Below are 25549 nucleotides of genomic sequence, written 5' to 3' on the forward strand. Positions count from 1 at the left end.
TGAGGGTGTTAAAGCCCTTTGTCTGAGCCTTACTGCGCTTCTTTCTTACAAAGACATTAATGCCATTTTATCACACATAGGTTGTCAGAGATTTTTTAAAAAGTTGGTCAAAACCATTTCATGGTTTTATAGTTTAAAATTTCTAACACTAATGATTATCTACAATTTGCTTGCCGTGCTTTTTGACTTTGAAACAGTTATTATTAAGTACAAACAACTCACTTAACAGCCAGCAGTATGGGCTCAAAGTGACTTACAGCAGTGACAGAGGTATGATGCAAATGACTAAAGGTCAGAAGTTGTTATCCTTTGGCTGTAGCTCTATCAGGCCACACGGGGAACAAACCAGTGGACTTTACCACTTGTTGACCTCACTGTTGGAGTATGCAAAAAATAAATCCGAGCCAAAGGAAGAATGCAAGCAAGGAAGAAGGTTACAGAGTGAAAGGCTGGACAAGGTGATAGTTATAATCACAAGCAGAATCAGAAACACTTAATTCACTCAGGGGGAAAATTCAATAAAACTTAGTAATCATAATTAAAGTTAATTGAAAATGTAAGTAAAATAAGAGTTTTCTTTGAATTCCACAAAATAGACCACCATAAACCTCTCATGTGGAAGCATTATGCACAAGTATCGGACAATAAAAATAGGAGGCAGCTCAGAGGTAACTAAACCCCAACACTGATTCAACATTTTTACTTTTAATGTCAACATTATGTAAAGTTTGAGTTAGTAATATGCGGCTGAGCTAACTAAATGATGCCACTGAGGTCACTCTTGTGTCATCATGGGAGGATGTGTGAGTAGCTTGTAAAAGGTTGTAAACATGCCCCACATTTGAGTAAGATTTGATATTTTAGGCCAGAATCATTTTTTTAATAGCTTATGCAGAATTTTCTTGGTATAAAGAAAAGTAAGCAGCCAACTTGAAAAGGTATGCTTGTTAGATCTGATATTTCATTTCAAGAGCTACACAGACTGCAGGGACTTGTATTGTTGGTTTATTGAAGAAAATGGTCTAAGACTTTGGACTGAGCAGTATAAATGTGTTCTACGTGATACTATGTGGAAAATAAGCAGTAAAATATGCAAACTGAATAATTACGAAACATATGATTATTTAAGGCCACCCTAATAAAATTAGAACTAAAAACAGCTTTATAACATTATAATATCAGTTGTATGAAATGTTCCAATGTAAAATTATGTCTCAGTTTTGATTTTACTGAGTACAATCATCCATAAAGTCCTTGCCTCTCTCTGTCAGGCCTGTTGCAGCCTGTTCATTCTTCACTGTGTCCACTCCTCAATCAATGCAGGCTTCATCCTGTTATCCAGGCCTCTGACTCCCTCTGACTGAGCATTTGTGCATTGTTTTCTCCCCCCAGCTGGACTGCGGTCAGTGGGTGTACACCTGCGCCACAGCGAGCCTTGTGGGCACCGAGCGATGTAATATCTGATTCAGGGTCCGCAGGACTAAACTGAGCAGAGAATAGCAGGCCCGCCATTTCCCTTCTCAGTGGTCTTTTCATTCATCGCGCTTTATTAAAGCCGAGCGGCGGCGGCGGCGGCAGGAGGAGGAAGAGGAGGAGGAGGAGGAGCGGCGAGCGGCGGCGGAGGAGGAGGCGGCAGGCAAGCAGGCAGGGATCCGGTGCCACATCGGGATGAGAGCGAGGCAGAGACCCGGGTCGGATGAGTCAGCGAGCGGACTCTGCAATCCCTAATTAAAGGAAAACTGGGAGTCGAGCGGCGCGACAGGAAGACACAATCCAACATTTTTAAATTGTTGTTGTTGTCAGATTCCGCTTCTCTTTATTCCCCCCTCCCCTGGTCCGCGTCTGCCATAGCCTGGTTTTGATTTTCCTCAAAGCCGGGGGAAAGAAAGGGGATCTTGCCGGTAGAGGTTGCGGAGGAGGTGGAGGTTTTGTTTTACTATTTTATAGCTAAGGACAGACTAAGCTCTACATTTTTATCGCCTTTTGTGAGCTACATTGAGAGAGTGAGCGAAGATGTCGGGCCAGAGCATTACGGACCGGATCACCGCAGCCCAGCACAGTGTAACGGGATCCGCTGTGTCGAAAACAGTATGCAAGGCCACCACACACGAAGTCATGGGCCCGAAAAAGAAACATTTGGACTGTGAGTATAGTTTTTAGCACAGTGATATTTAAGTTAAATCTCAGCAGGTTGTATCGAAGCTGGTTGAGTTATGGCGATGGAGGAACTACAAGGCCTCAAAGCCTAAACCGATGCTAAATGCTAAAGCTTTGATATGTCAGGGAAGATTATATTGTTTTAACGTCGAGGACAGGCCTTTTAAACATGTCCCTGGGCATAATTAGGATGACTTTAAAGCTGTAGTTAGCTTTATGAATATATAATAATTATAAGTTGTTCTATTTTTACATGAATTGCTGTCAAACTACCTTGTCTAAGTGTCTGGTGTTGCTAAATCCGCTACTCTGTCTTCTTACTTCTTCATCATTTATAACTTGAATATTACTCCCACATAGCACACGTCAATAACTGCATACTCTGGTTTGGCTCAAAATATATCCTTTATAAATGCAGTGTAAGTTGGTAACCCCTGTGCACCCACAGGCCCTGTGTTATAGCTAACATTTACAGGAATGCTTTGCAGTGTAATGTCATTCCCCTTGCTAAACATCCCCCATTTTAGTGCACCTGCAGCGGCAGAACAAGTGTCTGTGTCAGCTCAGGCTTCATACTGAAGTAATGTGACACCTGCTGTTGGGGTCGTGATTCTCCACAGGGCAGAAATCACAGGCTAATGTTGAGATTTGTGAGGGGAAACAAAGGAAGAAGTTCACTCACACATCAGACACAGTCGTGTAACCTGATGTCAGCAGTAGAGCTTAAATCCTGATCATTAGTCGGATTCACTTAGTCAGAGGAGTCATGTCTGACTGTGCATGGAGATGCATTGGTAGATTATCTGCATATTGATCTGCACTCAGAAATGTATAATGGCAGTGATGAAAGTGTTTTTATGAAGGCATGCATCATCCTAAGAGTTCACTTACAGTCCAGGAAGAAGGTTTATGCTGTAACTGTAGACTACAGACTTATTATGACAGCTTGTGGTGGTAAGTATGTTCTGAAATACCTTCATTCTCCTCAATTTTTTTTCACTGGTTATGAAAGTTTCAGGCTCCTCACCTGTTGTGCTGCTTGTGTGACTGCCCAGAGGCGAGATGAGAAGTTGCCAGAGTGACACTCTTGTTGGTTCAACTCAGTGACTGACATGCCTCCGTTATTACAGAACAGACAGCCTATGAAATTACCTCAGATAATTGCACGCTGTCCTGATGGTTCATGTTAAAACATTAAAGATGATAACCGACAGGATGAAGGAAACACATAAGGAAGTTTGTTTTATGTCAGCTGTGTATTTTCTTATGCTCTGACCTGGCACAATAGAATAATTTGAAATAACCTTTAAAATATCAATTACTTATTTCAAAACCCTTATAATTTAACAAATATTCTTTAATACTATGTTATGCCACCAGAGTTTAGTCAATTAGGGATGTTTGATAGCACTTTTTTCCAGGCTGATACCAGTACGAGTACTCCCTCTTGAGTACTCCCTCTTGAGTACTCACTGGTACAAATACCAATAGCACTAGCACTTTTGATACATAAAATGTCATTAAACAATGCAGATCATTTTGTACAAAGACAGCACTGTCATTCTGCCATTAAGTCCAAAATAAAACACACCTTTCTCTGATTTTATGATTTGTTTTTGATAAACTAACAAAAGTGCAAAATAAAATTAACAATTGTCAGAGTTAAAGTAGTTTTTTTAAATAAACAGAAGTGCAAAATAAAATAGTTTAACTATTAGCTCTCAGAGGGTCATTCATATTGACCATAGTCTCTATAATTAATGGACATAGTCTCCCCAACGTCACCCGTCTGTTTCTTAAACAGACTATTGAAGCAGATCAGTTGTCGCAGCCATATTCAAAGTAACGGGGGCTTTAAGTACAGCTATAGGACGCATGTCATTCATCTGAGCTGTGCCTGTGAATGGGTGAGCTCAGATCTTAATATCTTCTAAACAAAACTGCTGAGTCAGAAAAAAATTCACCTTCGTACAGTGTGTGCCAATTGTAAAGTTAGCGATTCAGACAGGAGACATTTTTGGAACCAGTCTTTAGATACCTCAACTTCTGCTATGGAAACAATATTTTTGTCTTGGTGTGTGTACGTGACTTTCGGTACTTTCAGAGATAGCCTTTAGTGGAAACTCTAGAAACAGCAGGTTTTAGCACTTCCGCATTGTCTCATATTTTTACCCTGCATGGTGCTGCTTGATACTGACGCAAATTGGTTGTGGTATCAAACCACAGCAGTGTAGTGCCAACTACTGGTGAGGAGGACCTACTAGATGTATTGTTTTTTATGCTGCTGGTATCAGCTGCTGGTATTGGCTGCCATCACAAGTGCTTGATACCATGAAATGATTTTATTTTTTTACCAGTTTATACCTGGTTTCAGTACTTGCCCAATCCTATTGTTAATATTGGAATGTTTTTGATGCCCACTGTAAGGAATGTAAGCCTAAACTTTCCCATCATAAAGCTGCCCAATATTATCAGTTTTACAAGGAAATGTCTTAAAATGGCTGATCCAACTATTATTTTCAGGTCAGGCTTCACTTTTACATTTGATGCTCTAAAAACTTATAGTTTTTGTCTAAACTGAAACTGTATAAAGTTTTGATTTCCGGCTTCATAAAGGATAAAAATATTACACCAGTATTGTAACGGTATATAAATTTTAAGCATAATTGAAGGCAGCAGCAAACATTTACCCCCATGTTTGATTCTTCATTACTCCTTTGTAATCATTTGATTATCATCCGACCTTTGAATGTGGCGCAGGCCTGTAACAGCAGCTGTTGATGGCTTTCAGTTGCTTGCTCTGGAGCTTGGAAACTGATTTTTTTTTTCTGTTTTGAGGCCAAGTAAAGCAACAGAACTTTAGATTCCAATAAGAAAAACAATGATAAATTCAAAATGTAATCTATTTTAGAAAACCTCTCTTTTAATAGGACACCTGAGTTCTGGTTCTTATAATTTCTTTATTGGAGAATTGTAAAAATCCATTTTATGTATGTATGTAATGGAAAACCTGCTGATTCACTTGTTGGTAGAGTTTTTAAAAGTTTCTAGTGAGTTTACTTGTCACTTAAGAGAAGTAATGTGAAACCTTTAGTTAAAATGTTCCCTCTGCTTCGAAAGTTTCAGTTTGGTATTAAAGCCTGTGGACTTCTTTACTTTGCTTGCATGTTGTTTTTTACCCCTAAATTTTATCACCACCTGTTGATGAAAGAAATATCATCGGTGACTTCAGAGGGATCTTAAACTTTGGCCCAATATGAATCTGATTCACCAGGTTTCTTCTCAGTTCTTTAGATTATTAATAATCAGTGCTCTAAACACATGTTGGTCAGTTTGATCCTCAGCTCACACAACAGGTATGATGATCAAATATATCAGAATTAAATGATGTAAAAAATAAGAAGGCAAAACAGGATTTAACAGGGAAACTTATATTGGCTATTAAGATATTTCAAGCACGTTTTAGATTTTTAATTTTACCCTAAAATAATTGGTCCTTTATATTTTTCTGACCATTTAACACAGCCATTTTTAAAATGTTGGCAGCAGCTGAATTAGCATCACCATGCACCGCCATGACTTATACATGAACACATTTGTGTCATATAAATTAATCACACACCAAATCATTACTGTCAAACACTGTGAACATTAAGTGGACCGTTTCTAACACAACAGAGCTGTCAGTGGATCTTCCTCCACCATATTCATCCCCCTCCTCCTCCTCCTCTCCCTCCTCTTCTTCATCCTCCCGGTTCGTTTTCTCTTCTCATTGGCGTCTTCTTCTCTGGGCAGTTCATCCACCCATGCTAAGTGCTGCTATCGCTGCTGCTTCTCTGGAAGGTTATCCTGTCCTACTTCTGTTCCCCCTCCTTTAGAAAAGTCAAATATAGGACAGAAAGGCAGGCCCAGTTACCCGTTGGTCTGATCACTGCTGTGAATGGCAGGTCTCTTTCACTAACATCAGTGAAGCACATGGGGAGACAGGACAAGCATATGAGCAGAGGAAGTGGACCATCTTAATGACCTGCACTTTAAGTTGGTTTGGTAAAAGGCTGTTTTGTTGCCATTAGCAATTAAAATGAACACACAACTGTTTCCACTTCAGCTGCACAGATCTCTGATTGCAAGTTGATGATTAACAGATTATTATGTTAATGTAATTCAGAAACAAGTACTGTTTAAGTCACCATCTACCCCCTTTTATTCTGTGTTTCACTAGATTTGTTTGAGCGGAGTACTGAATTTACTTTTTCCCGATATATGTTTGAAAATTAGATTCATGGTTTATAAAATACTTTGAGGAAAAATGACTTACATTTAGGACACTAAGGTCATATCTGCAGAAAAAAATGTGTAATGGATTTTTTTCTTGTGAGTTAACACATAATTACTGCTATATCAACCACATTAAGGTCAGCAAAATGTGAAGAAATTAAAGGTCCCGTATTATGCTCCTTTTCTGCAGTTTAATATGGATCATTGATGACTTCATGACATGGTTTTAACATGTTTTGGTCCAAAAAGCCAATAAATCAAGCACAGCAGCATTGTTTCCAGGCTCTCATAGCCCCTCTGTTCAGAACGCTCTGATTTAGTGGGCGTGACCTTCATGTGTAAAAGATCCACCGCTGATACCGCCCCGCTTTTCCGCGTCACTGAGAGCCGGGCCATGAGCTCCGAGTGCACAATTTTTAGAAAACAGCGAAGCTCGTTTACCGTAACATTACAGGCTAAAACAACAGGCTAACCGCAGCTAAAGTTAGCATCCTGAAGCTAACACAGAGACAGGGGGAACACTGAGGAAAAGCTCTTACATCTGCTCCACAGCACACAGCATTTAAAATACTCACATTTCCAGGGTCCGAGGTTTGTTAGCGGATGGTTGGTAATGCGTGTGGATTCAGGACCAGTCTGTTCATTAGCCCTCTGTTGTACTGTCCAGAGTCGGAAAAGCAGTTGGCTTTAAAGTGACTAGCACACGCAGGCACAGTTTTACTGAGTATAGCTGGTACATTTTCTTGATAAATGAACTCTGGCCACTTAGTCTTGTCTTCTTCCGAGATGGGAAGCTTGTGCATGGAACTATGTGGCTGTTTACAGCGGGGAGGGGGTTCGGGGTGATCTGCACCAGTGGACCAATCAGGTCAGACTTGCTCCTGATTGGTCAAAAAAGGGAATCGCTGATGTTGGCAAATTCCCAAAATCCAAACAGCTCATTTTAGGTCAGGATTTTACATTCACAAGTACTACTAAGGACAGGTTTTGTCATTAAATATCACATTTTGTGGGCTGGGAGGAAGGTCAAAGACCCACAAATTTCACTAAAAGACTTAATAAAGTGATTCTTGCATAATTGTTTGGTCTAAAATAAAATTATGAAAATGTATTGTTCCCAAAAAATATCAACAAAAATTGAGATTTTTTGGAAGCTTTTTTTTTTTTTTTTTTTTTTAACTTTACTACATTTTACATTGTATAAGTTACTGTGTTACTGTGAACTGATTGGCTGACATCTATAGTTCAGTCATCAGGTGCACTAACATTGAGTTAGAGAAGAGCACACATTCTGAAACCAAAAGAAATACTTTCACAGGTGGTCCTTAACTTGTCAGAGAATCACAGATTTTTTTTGTAAATTGACACCAATTTCTAACCACAGGCAGATAAACTAAAAGCCACACTGTTTCTTTTTATCTGTACAAGCTGTCCTGCCAGCTGTGATTGGATTTAGGAGCAGTCAAGAAATGCAATATAAAACGAAGATGAACCAGAAAACCTCAACCTACGTATGTGTCTGTTCTCACATGAATGTTTTGTTGGTTAGACTTCAGCTATTAGCACAGGAAGTCATTATTTAGAGGTCATATCTTCTTTACCCTCACTCAGTACCCCCTGATTTAAAAATAAATCCTCAATGCTAAAGTAAAATTTTGATAACCATGTTGACGCAGAGTCATTTTGATCCCAAATGAAATCCTTTGGCTGAGTATTCCGTTTTGTAAACAAGGTCTATTGGCCCTAAACTACAAAAAGAAGGAAAAAATCACGGTAATGGGTTGGACTGAAGTAAGACTAACAGCTAAAATACACCAGATGTGTCTGCAGTGCATCTACGTTCTGCTACGGCAAACGGATCAACCTAAAACCTAAAAACACCCAGTGACTCTCAAAATAAAACCAACCATGTCAAAATCAGTTTGAGTTTTGCTTGACTACGATGACCACCGGACACAATGAGCAGAGCTTGACAAGGAGTCATCAGGTTTGAGGTTTTACAGCCCAACATGAATGAAGAGAGTCCTATCAATAGAGTGGTAAGCTGGGAACTTTTTGGTCTCGTGACTTCAGCTGTCTGTCAGTCATGCTGCTTGTTGGAGTACACAAGCAGCTGGTGTGAGTTGGCAAACCCACTCAAGACGCAGCGCAACGGAGTCGCACTGCAGATGTATCTGGTGTATTTCAGGCGTAAAGGTGTTTCCCAGAATTTATGATAATTTTTAGACTGTATGCTTAAAACAACAGTAAACCAGGTGGGTAATTTTGACCTACTTTGACTTCTAAATTTCATCAAAGTAACTGTACTTGTACTCGAGCAGAATATTTTTAATACGTTTTCCACCCCTGCCTGTGCTCCGGTTACAGATGAGCACTCTGTGAAACCCAGCCCACTACGCCCCCACTGATAAGTTTAGTAGTCTACCACATGGCTCCTCGTGTCCCCCACCGCCCAGGATAGATAGTACAGATGAGCAGCAAGAGGCAGCCTATTACTGAGGTTATAGAGTTGGTCCCAGAGCCACCTCAGCTCCCACTGTTCATCATAATCCCAGCAGAACACCCTAATATTACAACACAACTCAAAGAGCTTTGCTGCATTCAACAGATGCATGCTGCAGACAGTATTAACACTGATGTTAAACCAACATTAGACTACAGATTTGTCACATGAGAGTGAAACAAACAGCTCATATGTAACCTCTAATGGAGAACAGGAGCATGAGTCACGCCTTGGACTGTTTTTGGCCCCGACTTAAATTAGTTTGAGCATCTGTGGTCACTTTTTCATAGAAGACAGCAGGTGTTTGCTCACCAGCTTAACACAAGGCCTGTTTGAAAACTAGCACACAACACAAGAGGCCTTCTATAAGTCAACGCAAGACCACGGATTGAAACCATGCAGGCAAATTCTTAAATGTTAACCAAGTAGAAACTACTTTTACAGCGTCAGGAACACTAAAAAAGCCCTTAATACGTCAGTATGAATTACACATGTTTTTTGGCGTCATCCAGTATTTCAGGGTTCCTACAGCTCAAGTCAAGTTAAATTTGAGACTTTTTAAGACTTTATTAATGACGTTGGAAATCAAATTTAAAAACAAGTCAACAACAAACCACAATTGAAACAAACAAAACTAACAAACAAAAACACCACATGAATTACCTGGGTTTGAGGCAATTTTAACCCAATGTTTATTCTACATAAAACATCACTTTTTACCTTTTTTTAACCCAATTTTAACAACTTTATGCCTATTTTGCCCCCATTCATCTTTTTTGGCCACTGTCACAACCATTTTTGGATTTTTTACATAGTTTTTGAAATTTAATTTCAAATTTAATTCTTAATTTTGCTGCCATAACCAATTTTCCTAAGCTACTTTTGGATTTTTTTTTGCCAATTTTTTCTCATTTTTTTTCTCTCTCCAGGCACCTGAGGTAGAACCAAGACATGCGTCTGCTTTAAAAGTTCCTGGTGCAACCACATCACAGTTTTTTTAAGTTCCGCTATTGTGATTACGCGATGTTGCCATGAGAGTAAATCAGGAAATAATTTAGAAAAATAGATAAATAATTTTTTTTTTTTTTTTTACTTCAAACTAACATAAATCTTAACAATGTGTTCAAATTTTTAAGACTTTTGAAATCTGGATTTAAGACTTTTTAATGCCAATTTAGGCCTTATTTTTAGAATAATGAATTCAATGCCTTTTAAGACTTTTCAAGGATCCGCGGGAACCCTGTATTTGATCTTGCGGTGACTGATGATTAGTAAAAAGGGGTAATGAATACTTGTCGAAGAACTCAGTGGAGTACTAAATTTGACGTTTGATTTCTAGTGCCTTGACTTGTCTTAACTCATGCTCTTATCTTTCTTTCCTCTCAGATTTGATCCACTGCACCAACGAGATGAACGTCAACATTCCCCAACTGGCGGACTCGCTCTTTGAGAGGACGACCAACACCAGCTGGGTGGTCGTGTTTAAGTCTCTGATCACTACACACCACCTCATGGTTTACGGCAATGAGGTGAGAGCCCACAGTAGATCTATAGGGTTTAAAATATCTTTGAACACAGGAAACTGAATATCCTGCATGGGAGTTTATCATAGATTATAGAAGCATTAAGTCTGATTTATTACAAATGTGCTGTTGTGTTTGTCTCATTCCTGCAGCGTTTTGTCCAGTACTTGGCTTCAAGGAATACACTTTTCAACCTCAGTAATTTTTTGGACAAAAGCGGGTTACAAGGTAACAACTTTTGATCATTCTAGCTCTGCATAAAATACACTTTAATTGAGATAACTTGAGTTAATTTTTCTCCTTTATTTGACTCTTCAGGTTACGACATGTCAACATTTATCAGGAGGTACAGCCGATACCTGAATGAGAAAGCTGTTTCATATAGACAGGTTGCCTTTGACTTCACAAAAGTTAAACGCGGGTAAGAACAGCGAACTGTTTTTCTCTCCTTATTTGTGAAAACAATATTTATGTAAAATTTTGATATTGATTAACGGCTCAGGTAATTTTATAACCTACATTGTCTATTTTGATTTGTGAATCATACCAACTAAAGTCCTAAAAGATCAAGCTAAAGTTTTAAAATGACTTTTTGTGTTTGACCATATAAGACAAAATAAGATAAGACAGGAAAATCTTTAGTTCATCCAACAGAGTGGAAATTAACAGAATTATATCAACAAACAAGAAAGTGTTTATGCACAGGAATGTAACTACAGGGAATATGTAAAGAACGAATATACTGCTTTTACCTTAAATAAAGACATCAAGCTACCGCTTTAAAAACAAACAAAAAAATAAGCAGTGTTGGTTTGACCAGGTCTGCCTACTCTTTCTGCTTCCCCTGGAAACAGCTTTCATGCCACCTCTGATCATACCGAAGTCATATCATAGTCTCACAGGTTTTTGTACTGTTCTGTAACCTTGGGAGTCTTTGCTACTGCTCTCCCTGCCTTGGTTTTTTTATATACACATATGAAACCCCACCCCCACCCCTGGCTGCATTCTACATAGACACGTGGAAGAGCATAGAGCTCCCAGAACTGAGCCACACTGCTGAAAATAACTTATTATATACAAATAATTAAACTGTTCAACCACAGACATATTCAGTTTTTCATTAAAACACAAAATTGTTATTGTATTTATGACGATTTTATGTTGAAATTTTGTATCCCTTCACTGGTCCTACATAAAAACTATACTCAATGTTAAAATGGTCATCACAGTTTTCAAGAATTTCGAATTTTTTAATAATTTAAGAAAATCCTGTGAGTTAATCAGAGCAGAGCTGTAATTATATTACAGCAATTTTTCACATACAATAATAATTTTAGCTATTAAAAGAAAAAATCATATTTGTGCAGCTTCTGAAATATGTGAATTTATTTCTCTATTAACCATAAACAAATGCTAAATGAATTACTTTTTTGTTTTTGATGATTCTATACCATGTTTTAGACTTCATTATGGGAGTTTGGGGTATTTTTGCTGCTTATTTTTTCCAAGTATTCTGATATCTTAAAAATTTAACAAGTATTCATGATATTAATACCTGAAAGAATCAGTGTTTGTCTCAGTCCTGCAGCGTTTTGTCCAGTTAAGAGTCAAAGTCTGTTTTTTGATTGGAGGAGCTGCACTGCCTCACTCATCCATCTCCTCCTCCTCCTTCTGTCTGCTCTCAATCTTTCCTCCCTCCATCTTCCCTACCCCCGTGTGTCCACGCAGTGTGGACGGTGTAATGAGGACCATGAATACAGAGAAGCTGCTGAAGACGATCCCCATCATTCAGAACCAGATGGACGCCCTCCTCGATTTCAATGTGAGTTTGAGGTGAAGCCTCCTGCCGTTCTGCAGCTCGACTCATATGAAGCTTCTTCCGCGGAGTAAACAGATTGCACTGAGGCTGTCAGATGAATTATCTTTGTCCACAAACATACAGGCGCTGTTTTTCTACGTCACTGTAAGACAAATGTGATTGCTTTACCTCAGGTCAATGCCAATGAGCTGACTAATGGAGTCATCAATGCAGCCTTCATGCTCCTCTTCAAAGACTCCATCAGGCTGTTTGCTGCTTATAATGAAGGCATTATCAACCTGCTTGGCAAGTCCCCCTCAAACCACTCTCACTTTTAACCTCTGCTTTGTCCTCTGCTATTTTTTTGTTTGCTCACCTGAGTTGTTTTATTCCCAAACAGAGAAATACTTTGACATGAAGAAGACTCAGTGTAAAGAAGGATTGGACATTTATAAGAAGTTTCTCACCAGAATGACTCGGATATCAGAATTCCTCAAAGTAGCGGAGGTATGCTCTGTTTTCACCTAACATCACAGATTTCTCTTAATAATGTAAAATATTTAGGGGTTGTATAAACCTAGTGCTGTTTAATGAACAAGCATTCAAAGTGAAGCCTTTTTGTAACTTCCTATTAACAGTGAAGCTGAGACTTATCAGAAACGGATTAACACATGCTGAACCAAATAATGACACATCTAGATGTGCAGATTTTGATCTTAACAAAACCTCTCAGATTGGTCTGTGTGTACAGAATGCATGTCACCAAACAGGAAGTTGTGGCTGAAGGTTAATTATTCATAAGAGTCGGCTAATTTGGAAATAACAACTAGCTGGCTGTCTTTTTCAGAGGCATATATTGTTGTTAGATCACAGCTGATGTTCTGATATTAGGGCTGCTATGACTTGATTGTAACTTAGTTTTTCTCTCTTTTGAACAACAGCAGGTGGGAATAGATCGAGGAGACATTCCAGATCTTTCTCAGGTAAGGACAGATGCTTCTTTTAAGTAATTTTTCCCTCTTTTTTTTTGTAAGATATATATTTCAGCTTTTACACCTTTGTTTGGAGACCACTGGGCCACAACCACACATCCATTTTTCTGCCTAAATCCAAGAAGACAGGACAGGCAGGAAACTGAGATAGAGTAAGGAGTGACATGAAAATATTGCAGGTTGGGCACAAACCCAGGCTGATTACTTGAGGGTTAACTCCATCCTCATAGACCTGAGCCTCTTGGCCACATTGCCGCCCTAATAACAGATATTTTTGAGGAAATCATGAAGAATAAGAGATTCCTCTTTCCAACTTAGAAGTTTGCTTTTTGTGACTTTTATTACAGTAAAATGGCCCAAACATAAAGTTTTCCTTTAAATGAAGCACTCTGCATGATTTCCTCCTCAAGTGCATGTCTGCCATAGGAGGTGCTCTTCTTCTCCTTTTTCTTGTCTTTTTTCTTCTTCTGCTGCTGCTCTTCTTTTTCTTCTCCTTCTTTCTACAGTAAATAAAGGTGTTTCTGGAGCATTACCTGTATTTAAACTCCCCTCATAAAACTACAAAGTGACAGTTAGACATTTGATAATTAAAAAACAAAGAGTACATTCTCTTCTGCTGGACTGTGGGGACCAATTCTCCATAAATATTTTACCCCCGGAGAGCTGCAGCTAAAAATGCATTCCGCCCTCTGACTGTCACCACCTTTATATTCTGTATTTTCCCCCTTATCTTTCCACTTCAGTTCACAGTTTGTGTAAGTACTATCATTTCACTCTTCTTTGTACGTGACTTGCTTCAGTGTTGTCTTTTTGCATGCCTCTGCTCTGAATCTGTCTCCTACATCGTGGTGAAAATCAGTTGAAGGAAAAAACACTGGCTGTGGTAAATCCTGTTCACTTTGGTCACATTCTCTGTGAGGTGTAAAACCAGCGTAGCTCATCAACTGTGACAATGGCTGCCCCGTTGTGCTTAGACATGGACGATTCAACAACATTTGGCTTGTTGAAATTTCCGTGGTGCAGTGTGTCATCCCACACAGATGTTACTCTCATCCTAAGTAGCTTTTTTTTTGGCTGGAATGAAGTCATTCATCAGTGGTGGGTAACTTAAAGACTAACTCCTTGAAAGGCAAAATTTAACCTCCTCATCAAAGATAAAAATTGGCAGTACACTTTTGTTTTGATACTTCTAGTGTATTTATACTGATATCCACTCCATCTTGTTGCCCACCACTGTCCTTTCTGGTCTTGATGTGCATACAGACATGTCTGTGTGTCAGGAACCTGCTGACGATGTGTTTTCTGTCACCACAGGCTCCCAGCAGCCTTCTGGAAGCTCTGGAGCAACACTTGGCCTCTTTAGAGGGTAAAAAGGTCAAAGACTCCACTGCAGCCAGCAGGTATGCTAATCCTTCTGTCACTCTCTCTGAATGAAACTCAACTCTGTCTCTCAAAGATACAAGATTTTTGTGGCTTTTCAGTAGCTAAATCTGGGTTTTATGGTGAAAAAATTAAAGCATGATTTCGTTTTTTTTCCTGCAGGGCCAGCACTCTGTCAAATGCAGTGTCGTCATTGGCCAGCACAGGGATGTCCTTTACTAAAGTTGACGAGCGGGAGAAGCAGGCAGCATTAGAAGAGGAGCAAGCTCGACTCAAAGCGCTGAAGGTAGCTTTTCTGTTTTACCCTTACAGAATTATTCATCAGTTACAGAATTTCTCTTGTGGCATGTTTGAATTGATCTGTCATGCTTTTTTCAGGAACAGAGGCTCAAAGAACTCTCGAAAAGGCCTTCCTTCGCCACCACTGACACATCACCTATCTCCACCACCGGGGGTACTATCAGCACAGCACCAGCCATCGACCTCTTCTCAACACCAAGCTGCTCTAACGGGTACAGATAGCATCTAAATAGCAGAAAAAAAGTGAACATATCCTCTCCTGATTAAGGTTTCAGTTTTTCCATCTTAGTCTGTAACTTTACAGTCACGTGGTCGTCATAGCAATGTTATCCTTTGACAGTGAATTTTAGTTTCGTTTCAAAGAGCTCAGGCTAGATACTTAACCCACTTAATTTTGAGTTTGCGTTTTTGAGCTTGTGCACAGCTAACAAAGCACTTGGGGAAGAAAAGGCATCATTTTCTTGTTTTTTTTGTCTGTAGGGCAGTGAAAATGGAGAGCGACCTCTTTGACCTGCAGTCGACTTTCCAACCCTCCATGCAGTCAGGCTCCACAGGGCTTCCAGTTGCTACAGCGTGGGCAGGTAAGAAGAGCTGCCCTCAACCAGCAGCTGTGTTTCAGGACTCAAGTGAACCTGTTGCATGCTCTCCTTCTCTGGTTTTTGTCTGACTCTGATGCCCACCTCTTCCTCTCCACTCTGTTCTGTCTTTTTCCCCTTTTCTCTGTCTCTTTCTCTGCCTGTGTAGATCCTTTCACCTCTGCTGAAGCTGGAGATGATTCCATGCCAAACCTTAACCCTTTCCTCTCAAAACTCGTTGTCGATGCCACTCACTTACCTGTTGTGTCTTCAGACGGTGTTAGCTTTTCCTCTAGGACATCTTCTGGTCATGAAATGTTTGGTGGTAACGGCTCATTTTGTTTTTCCTCAGAAGTCTTGTCACTCCTGTTCATTTCTCTGTAGTCACTTTCAAGCATGACTAGCTTGCATGTTAACTGCTGCTGTAGTTTGAATGTCGCTTTTCTGCCTGAATGACCTTTTTCTTTGTCTGTCTGCATAAAGCACCTAATTATAACTCATGAGCTCAAATTATGATGTTTCTTAATAACACCTCCTCTGTATCAGCCAGGACCCTCCATGTCCCACTTTAGAGCCCATACACCCATTTTGCTTCAAAATTTTCCTCCATCCTCTCTTTGAAATGAACAGTTTGCTGTTGCATTGTAATACAAAGATGCCATAGAATTTACAGTTGAAACCTGTTCTTCTTTTACCAACACTATGTTTGATTCTCCAGATCGTTACAATCCCTTTATTGACACAAACTCATCCGTTTCAACCAATTACAAACGCACAGTGCGGATAGAACACTCCATCTCAGGTACTACGATGGCCTCACCATCCCAGCCTATGTTTCCTGAGCCCTGGCAAACATAGGACCCTATGAAATACCCCCAGGGCTCCTATTAAGATAGATATTATAGAAATGTGGATATAAGCTATAATAATAAGGGAGAAGTTTGACATTTTGGGAATAAGATTTGTTCTTCTTGTCCAGAGTGAGATAGGAAGTGTGATAAATTTTCTTACATGCCAGCATACAGGCAAAAAAAACAAAAAGAAGTTAAAGAAATAAAAACACCTGTTAAAATGAAATAGTTGAAACTCAAAGATGTTGACAGAGAAATTTAAACATTACTTATTTTTTCTTCTGGGTGCATTTCTGTTGCTAGGTAGTGTGCACTCTGCCCCACCTTGAGGTGAAACTCAGTGCCAAAAAGAAGTCAATATTTTATGTATTCATGAAAGCAAAAGCAGTAGCTCTCTGGAATTCTTGTCAGCTGCTTTTACGTCTCCTCCGACGACTCCCAGACTTATACCCGAAAGCATATTGAATTAGAAAATTCAGTTTATTCTGGGATTGGCGAGGGGCGTTAAGAGGGGGTGCCAAAATACCTCTCAGCAGCAACAGATTACAGAAGTGAAATGTGCGACGCAGCATTAGCAAAATAGATTAGCATTATTCGACTAAGCTAGAGTAGCTCTCGCCAACATAGTTCATGTGTCTTTTGGATATGTAATACACATTAAGCCATAGGCACCGTGGCCACAAATGCTGTTTTTTTGTGTGCCTATTTTCAATCTAAAGCAAACGTGATTTCGCTTCCTCCCCCAAAAAGCCTTAAGACCACCTCACGCTTATGACTCCTAGATCACAGATCAATTAGAATTAAGAAGGGGCGGAACTTAAAAGTATATATTTTTAACAGGAACAGCTGAGGTTCGTACAGAGCATTTAGTTCAATACAGAGGATTGCCACTACAGGGAGGCGGAAATGTGACAACACAACTTTTGTAACTACCTGTTACAGAGTGTCCAGGGGGTCTTAAAAAGTATTAAAAGTTGACAAATCAGTTTTGGGAAAATTAAGGCCCATAAAAAGTATTAAAAAGTCTTAATTGTGGTTTTATGAGGTATTAAATTTTATAGGTATTCCAGCTTTGACTCCAGAAATATTCATGAATATTTCTCCTCTTCCTCTTTGCCACTGTCCCCTGATTGGGAAGTTAAACATTCGGCCAATGAAATTAAAAAATAGAATAGAATAGAATTACTTTACTCATTTAGAGTCAGTAGAAAAATACAAAAATTAAAAAGGTAAAATAAAATAAATACATAAAAAATTTCAGTTACAATAAGATACAACAAAAGAGATTGTGAGAGGTATATACACCAGCTATGAATCAACATCACTACTAGTTTTAAAAAGTAGAAATTAAACACAACAATAAAACAAATCACACATCGTCCTAAATTTTGATAATGATTAAATAATTTCTTGGGGTTTTTTTGCAAGTTGGCCTTGAATAAGTCTTTGGGAGTGTCGATAAACCTGCCTTTAGTTTCATTTATTCTTTCAAGCCTTATTCCTTCCCATCCTACATAATTTCTGTAAAAATGCAAACTACAACTGTTAAAGATGGGTTGCCAACAACAACTCAAAGTCAGGATAAAGTCTTTAAACATTTTTGAAAGGTTTTTCAAAAAGTCTTAAAAAGGTATTGAAATTAACCTCAGGATTTTAGCATATACCCTGTGTTAACGCTGGCGAGAAGGAGTTGGGGGAACTGAGGGCTTGTGCGCTGCTAGAAAACATTAAAACCCAAAAAACGCTGCACTGAACATTGCGGCTAATACCAGTTGTCACTGAACATCAAATGTTGGCTTTTAAATATTAAAGAAGTGTTGATCACTGCTTACAACTAGCCAACCGAGAACCAGTTCTTTTGCATTCATCAGGTTATTAGACTGGAGGTAACTCGGACTGTCCCAGTACATAACTTTGTTGTTTTTACTTTTCAGTTTCTGGTGTATCACACTGAAACAGGAGTATTGACAGACATTAGAAACTGTTTTTTCCCCTTTGAATTAGCGGTCTATCTGTTTCCCTTGCTCCTTGTCTTTATGCTAAGCTAAAGGCATAAAGATATTAGAATAGTATCAACGTCCTTACCTCACTCCAGGCAAGAAAGCTTTTTAGCGTATTTCCCAAGATGTCTAACTTTTCCTTCAACTCCTCCCACTTGGTTTCTACAGTACTGTTCTACACTATGTCCCCTGTACACCTTTAATTTAACTTAAAACTCCCTGAGTTATTACTACTGCAGAACTGTTAGCCGTGTTAGCTGTCCTCTTTCTGACTGTATTGCTGTCTTTTCCAACCTGTCTCTCTGGCTTGGCCTTGAATGCCTTTTTGTCCTTCTGCTCTCTTTCTTCCGCTCTCTCTTCTTGCTGTTCTTGCTTCCTGTGGCGTGTCAGACTCCTTCTGTGGTCCAGTATCCATTGCCCAGCACCTCCCACACCAGGCTCCTTTCCCCACTGAGCCCTCTACTGTAGCAGGTCTATTCAGAGGTAGAGTACTGGAGGCTCTCTGTAGCATAATCCTCATTAGGTTGATGGTAGTTTTCCACGCTGCATAGGAAGCTGTGGTTTACAGTGCTGTTTTTCAGCCGCTAGTGATTCATTTATGGATACTTTACTTTAATGCCCAGAGCAGGGATTAAAAGTCTCAGAAATATTCACTTTTCTGAGTGTTTCACTTTCTGTTGTGCTGTAACTGCATCTGTCTTCTTTCTTTATTTCCCATGTAGGATACTCAACGCCACAGGCCCCTCCTCAACAGTCTGCAGGGGGGCTGCAGGTGGACTTTGAGTCTGTTTTTGGGGCCAAAGCGGCAGGCAGTAACAGCCTAAACTCTGATGGTAAGATTTTGACATGCTTCACAACTTTTTCTAGACATATAGTCAAAAGATAAAGAATGAACCTTTGTCCATTTTGAATACAAATAGAACTCATTCAGAATTTTTTAATATAAAGAGAAAACTACCTCAAAGCTATCTTTATATGGGTGGCTGATGTTTCAGTACCAGAGTGAGTCACTTTAAGATTTAGTCCACTGGAAGAAATGAGGGATATTATGATATTTGACACACAGTATATTAAGTCTTGACGTCAGATGGGGCTGAAATACCTGCAAAGCTTGGCCCTAGTCTCTGGGGGGAGCAGACTTTTGTCTTTCCTGCACTATTTTTACCTCATCTCCGTCAGAATCTGCAAGCAGCGTCAAAGTGCAGAATTTTGCTCTATACCTTTATTGAGTGATGGGGAGAAATTAATCTTTATGTTACAGAGCAAAAACACTTCTAAAATTTTGATAAATGATAAAACACAGCTAAAAGAGCAAGCTGAGACCCTGCTTTTTTATATAACCCCAAAACTGAACAGTAGATTGCATATATATATATATATACATATATATATATATATATATATATATATATATATATATATATATATATATATATATATATATATATATATATATATATATATATATATATATATATATATATATATATATATATAATTTCTTGAAGACTGCTCTCTTACTCCTGTTTATATGGGGGTTCAGGTGCATTTAATGCGCATTAAAAACAAAGAAATGAATATACTACACTCTTACAGAACTATCGTTTTTTTTTCAATTTTACAGTTTAGAGAGCCAAACAAAAGTTCTGAAGTCCTGAATCTTTCAAGTCAGAATATCCCTTTCCACTAATTTATCTCAAAAGATGAAAAAAAGACAAAGTTAATTTAGCATAGACAATTCCCTTAAGACCTGACATTTAACTTTGTCAGATATAGGGGCAACATGTTCCTGAATTTATTTCCATTATTTTCATTAAATAGCACTTCAGTCATAAATAACAATGGTGTAGAATTCCCATTTGTACCCTTGTAAGCATAGATCAGTGATCATCGCTGTATTTCTTGTCAGACATTACCGGGGGCATCTTGAAACCAACTCTTGCTGGCTCAAACCAGCCGCTCGGCCAGCTGCCAGAGAAGCTGGTGTCAGATGACCTCGACTCCTCCCTGGCCAACCTTGTCGGCAGTGAGTGCGATGCTTTGTTTCAGCTGCTTCCATTAAAGTCGAACATGTTCATTATGGCACCTAAATATAAGATGTTTTCAGACATCTAACAGCTCCCCCTTTAATCTTCCTCCAGACCTGGGCATTGGTAACGGCACAATGAAGAAGTAAGTGCTAAATCTGCGTTTGTGTAAATGCATCAGCGTCATCCTCTCAGGGCAGCTACGAGCTCACATTAACATCAACTGTATTAATCTACAGTGACATCCACTGGAGCCAGCCGGGGGAGAAGAGGATGACCGGCGGCACCAACTGGCAGCCCAAAGCGGCGCCAACCACAACCTGGAACCCCGTTTCCATGGTGACACACTTTTTCATTTGGATGTAGTGCTTATGATTTCTGCTTCTGCTGTCTGCACTTGTCTTTTTTACAGCAGAATAACTCATGTTGTTGGGATGTTAAACTGCACCTTTTTATTTTGTGGTTTGAATTCTCACTGGCCTGTTTGTGTCTCCTCAGCCTCCGTCAATCATGGCCTTCCCTGCCACCACACCCACAGGCATGATGGGATATGGCATGGTCAGTGTCATGTTAAATACACTGCCACTTGATTTAGGAGTATTTTAAAGAGTTCTTGTAGCTTCACTTCAATTTTTGCTATTCATTCATTGTTAGCATTCCAACTCACTCCTTGTATTATCAGGAGAAATGATTAGACGCACTTAAACTGGGTCAAGGAAAATGTTGTTTCGTTGTAATGACTGTTCTTTGAAGCTTTAAAATTAAAACAAAGGATGTAGAACTCTCAAAAGTAAAAGTTTTAAGCATAAATAACTCAAAAATATTCTCTGATTTCTGCTTTTGTTGTTTTTGGTGTTAATTGAAAATAATTTTTGCATCACTGTTTTTTAATACACACTGAAAGGAGTTCACACTATTTGGCACCTTTATGTTTAGTTTCCAGTTCATCTCCACATTACCTTGTAGAGTTATCTTTTCAGTACATACAATTTAAAAAAGGGCTAACTTGAGCACATTTTACCAATATGTATGGCTTACTATGAAAAAAGAACTTCTTATTTCAACATTATAGTACATTTTCAACAAAATACAGTCTTTCAGCTTCTCAAATATGGCTGTTAAGGTTATTAAATTTGAATTAAATTGATACTCCGGGATGGAACAAGTTGGGTCTTATCACAAGGTTTAGGGCAGAAATTCCCCCTACAGCAGTGTTTTTGTGCAGCAGAAGCCCAGGGCGCTCGCACCAAACACCCCCTCCCTGCTCCTCTGCCGGTTTCCTCTGCACTCAGATGGGGCCATATTTTACTTGACCAAAAACACAAATAAACGGACTCCCACTGAAAAAATCTGATATCGGTCTGCATTCAAGCTTTATTTGGAGAATTTTCAGCGCGTTACTCTCACACAAAAAGACCTCTAAATAAGGCTCTAGTTCTCATCGTGTCTCTTCGTCCTGGCAGACTACCTGCGTTTGTTTACATCTGACACGCCACGCACTCGGGCTGATACACTAAGTGGCGAGCGCCTCGTAGCCAGCTGTGGCTCTGCAGCGGAGGTAGCGCAGTTTTATGATACGATGAGAACTAGAGCCTTATTTAGCTGCCTTTTTGTGTGAAAGTAACGCGCTGAAAATTCTCTAAATAAAGCGTGAATGCAGACCGATATCAGATTTTTTTGGTGGGAGTCCGTTTATTTGTGTTTTTGGTCAAGTAAAATATGGCCCTGTCTGAGTGCAGAGGAAACTGGCAGAGGAGCAGCGAGGGGTCTTTGGTGTGAGCGCTCTGGGCTTTTGCTGCACAAAAACACTGCTGTAGGGGTAATTTCTGCCCTAAACCTTGTGATAGGACCCAACTTGTTCCATCCCAAAATATCACTTTAAGGCTAATGTTGTCTTAATATTGTCTTTTGTATTTGGTCATATCATAAATAAATAGTTGAAACCAAATTAGTTTGTCATGGAATTCAAGCTGCACATATTCTACACATATTTTCTGACATGTGCAAAGCACTTAAGTAAAACACACCATTTCTAACACAACGTCTCTCTTCTCTGTGCAAACACAACACAGCCTCCACAAATGGGCTCTATGGGGATGATGAATCCGCCCACTATGATGTACTCGCAGCCTGTGATGAGGCCACCCAACCCCTTCGGCTCTGTGTCGAGTGCTCAGGTGGGTGCTCGGCAGTTTGACAGCTCCACCACACTGCTGCACACTGAAGTCAGTATCTATTTGCGCTGTAATCAGGTTGTGTAAATAGGTGTAACCATTGTGCTGTGACGTGGACCCTAATGAGTCAGTGTGTTAGCTTTGCTGTTGGTTTGAACACCACTGAAGATGATGGCAGTTTTAACAGTGAACCCTTCACTCTTTTTGAGCTGAAGAGGAAAAACTGTGTATCATCTTCCTTGTTTTGACTCCCTGTATTCCCTCCAAAACTCCTTGTTATTAACCCTTATGTCATACATCACAGCTTCTCCAGACTAATCTCATCCCTCCTCAGTCTTTGTACTGACTCTCTGACTTCTCCTCTGGTCCTCCCACTTCCTGTATTTCTTCCTGAAATAGCCCTCCGCAGCCTCTAGTCCTTCCAGCCAGAGTCCTCTCCGAGCCCCTGGACAGGACCCGTTTGCACACCTCTCTCTCAAGGATTTCTTGTAGAGCATCTCTTTAGGTACAGCATGCTCTCTGCCTGCAGGTGCAACTGCATGTTCTGCATGCCCAATGCTTATGATGCCCTTTTGTCGTCTTTTCTTGTATCCTTGCATGATGTCTTTAGCCTTTAAAGTGTTATATGTATTATCCTCAGTAATTAAGTTTGATCTTAATTTGGAGTTGCTTGAATTCTTGCTGGATTTGCTGCAACATTAACATATGCCAAACTCATTGTGTTCCTTTTTTTTTTGCTCTCATCACATATTGATTGATGCTGTTTGACTTTCTGCATCTTGCAATAAATGCAGAAAACTGTTCACTGAGCTCTTTGTCGATAATAATTTGGATTTGTGTGCTTTAACATGACCATTTCCAGCAATAACCCCCAGTTCCTCCAGGGAAATTCTCATTTTTATTTTAAAAAGTTCTGATTGCTTTTTTGGTTAAATCAGCGCTTTATCGCCCATTTTTACGATACTTATAATCACCACTTAGCCCCTGAGCCTACTGATGTCACAATGCTCAATGCACATGTTCAGGACAATTTTCCTGACCCAAGTCACTTGATTCTCCACAATGCTTCAGTTGGTTTTATTACGTTTAAGATGCTGTTTTGTGTCTTTAATGTTTGATAGCTCAGGGAACACATGAACACCCCTCCAAACGTGCAGATAGAAGACAGATAACAAACTGCTTAATTATTTCCTTACTCTTTTCACTTTTTTAAAGATTAAAACTAACAGCTTGGCCAATGCAGCTTTATGAACGTTGACATGAAAACACTTTAAACAAATTTAAAGCTCAGAGACCGACTGTGCCTGGTCATGATTGCTAATGCTACAACCGTACAATGATGCTCTTGTGAGAGGTTTAATGAATTGGGGGGTCTCTGTCATTATTGTTATACTAGTTTTTGCACCCCAACCAACACTGTCTGTTTCTTCTCTTGCAGATGCAGTTCATGTAATTTGAAGAAAAGTGTCTCTCAGAAGATGAAGCACTTTGCAGCAAAGCTTTGTCCTCGTTGCAGTCTAACTCTTCAGAGAAACATTTGCACACATACACACAGACACACACCCAAATACAGAAATGTCAAGAACACGATGGTGCAACGACTGTCAGACACCACGGTAACCATCTCCAAATGACGTTTGATGATAGCTCACACCCATTAATCTATAACTTGTCCAAGACATCGAGTGATGCTGCTGTCTAAAACCCCTTAAAGAGGATTCTTTATCCAATTTACAGCGTGATCAATAAAGATAGTTTTGGACACGGAGAAACTTTGTTATGTATTTGGATAAACTGTGGCTGGATGTAAAGGCTTGATGTTCAGCTGGGGAGGGGTTGGAAGGAAAGTGGAGAGCAGTCCTTCCCTTTCTTCATCCGATCATCAGTCACCTGTTCCCTACAGTTATTTAACTGTCACTAAGTAGTGATGCTAATGGCGTTTACACCTGTTTAGTTTTTGTCTTTTTTACCGTGTTTACAGTAGACATTCCTTGTGTGTTGTTTGTATTTATTTATGATTATTGGTTAAAGATTGGGAAAAAATAATAATGTAAAATCTACAGTACATTGAACACCTGTGGGAGTGCTTCAGCATTAAATGAGGATCTCAGACTATCATTGAGAGGTAGAGTAAAAAAATAGCTATTATATAAATAACACCTATTAAGCAGAATGATAGAGCACTAAATATTCTACGAGTTTTGTGTTAAGAAATTTTTTACTAGATGAAAGATTTCACAATCTCCATTGTACTTAAAGTGCAGGGGTTAGAGTATGAGTCAGTTAACAGTATATAGTTGATTCTGTGCCTAGGGTTTTTGCAATGGATCAGTTTCCTGTCTAGTTGATGAAAAAAAAAACAAAAAAAAAAACACGTCATCCACAAAAATCTGAAGTGTCGCACTGGGTGGTGGGCTCCATTTGCTTTAAGCTTGGCATGCCATTGACTCACTGACCGTATTCAAGGCTGCCTTTACTCTGAATGTGAAAGAGTTGTCTTCATGTTGCACACATCTTTCCACACTACAGTTCCTCAGCAGGAGTTTTTGGGGAAGGGTCGAGAGAACAGAGTGTGTCTGCTTGCTGGTTAGCTGTAGCTAAGCTAATGATGGGGAAAAAAGGTCTCAGATTTGATGTAAATTAATTGTATAAAAGATCCAGAGGACCAGGGCGGGGTAGAGGAGCACTGTTGATCGGTGCTCTGTGTATATAAAATATTGACTGTTCTTTAAGAGGTGGGAAGTGAAAGATGTATGAAATATGAAAGCAATTCAATCAAATTTGACTCTACCTAAGTTTGATTCAGGATATTCTCTGCGTTTGTCTCCGCAGATATTTTCTTTATGTAATTAGAACGTGTAGCAGACAATGACTGAAGTCTTTTCTTTCTTTTACAAATAAAGAGCAGCTTCCACAAACCATCGCTCCTGTTTTATGTTGTATGCGAAGTTAAAGCCACTGAGCCTCTCATTTCAATGATAACAAGACGGT

General features: G+C 39.4%; 1 protein-coding gene across 10 annotated transcripts; it reads left to right on the forward strand.

The window, feature by feature from the left end:
* Positions 1-1951: 1951 nt before the first annotated feature.
* On the forward strand, positions 1952-25476 carry picalmb (phosphatidylinositol binding clathrin assembly protein b). 10 transcript variants are annotated; one of them, XM_074679163.1, is made up of 24 exons: positions 1952-2143; positions 10325-10467; positions 10614-10689; positions 10780-10882; positions 12190-12283; positions 12454-12565; positions 12660-12766; positions 13201-13242; positions 13995-14006; positions 14566-14651; positions 14794-14917; positions 15010-15143; positions 15412-15512; positions 15676-15831; positions 16225-16308; positions 18748-18840; positions 19080-19190; positions 20267-20383; positions 20499-20529; positions 20624-20723; positions 20883-20942; positions 22457-22561; positions 22958-23063; positions 23997-25476. In XM_074679163.1, exons 1-23 carry the CDS (start codon positions 2014-2016, stop codon positions 23048-23050), a joined length of 2214 nt encoding a protein of 737 aa, XP_074535264.1. In that variant the 5' UTR covers positions 1952-2013; the 3' UTR covers positions 23051-23063; positions 23997-25476. The 10 variants fall into 10 exon arrangements, with proteins under 10 accessions (XP_074535264.1, XP_074535266.1, XP_074535267.1 ...); XM_074679165.1 differs by lacking the exon at positions 22958-23063; XM_074679166.1 differs by lacking the exon at positions 16225-16308.
* Positions 25477-25549: the final 73 nt, after the last annotated feature.

Source organism: Halichoeres trimaculatus, unplaced genomic scaffold, assembly GCF_033239565.1.
Source record: "Halichoeres trimaculatus isolate MK-OKI-2021-1 unplaced genomic scaffold, fHalTri1.1 fHalTri1_scaffold_9, whole genome shotgun sequence".
NCBI classification, from domain to species: domain Eukaryota; kingdom Metazoa; phylum Chordata; class Actinopteri; order Labriformes; family Labridae; genus Halichoeres; species Halichoeres trimaculatus.

What these genes read in the sequence shown, in the direction of transcription:
- picalmb (XM_074679163.1), top strand. Translation starts at nt 2,014, where the DNA reads ATGTCGGGCCAGAGCATTACGGACCGGATCACCGCAGCCCAGCACAGT. An exon ending in AATTCCTCAAAGTAGCGGAG is followed by an intron (nt 12,767 to 13,200) that starts GTATGCTCTGTT and finishes TTTGAACAACAG; the next exon opens with CAGGTGGGAATAGATCGAGG. An exon ending in GCTCTGTGTCGAGTGCTCAG is followed by an intron (nt 22,562 to 22,957) that starts GTGGGTGCTCGG and finishes TTCCTGAAATAG; the next exon opens with CCCTCCGCAGCCTCTAGTCC.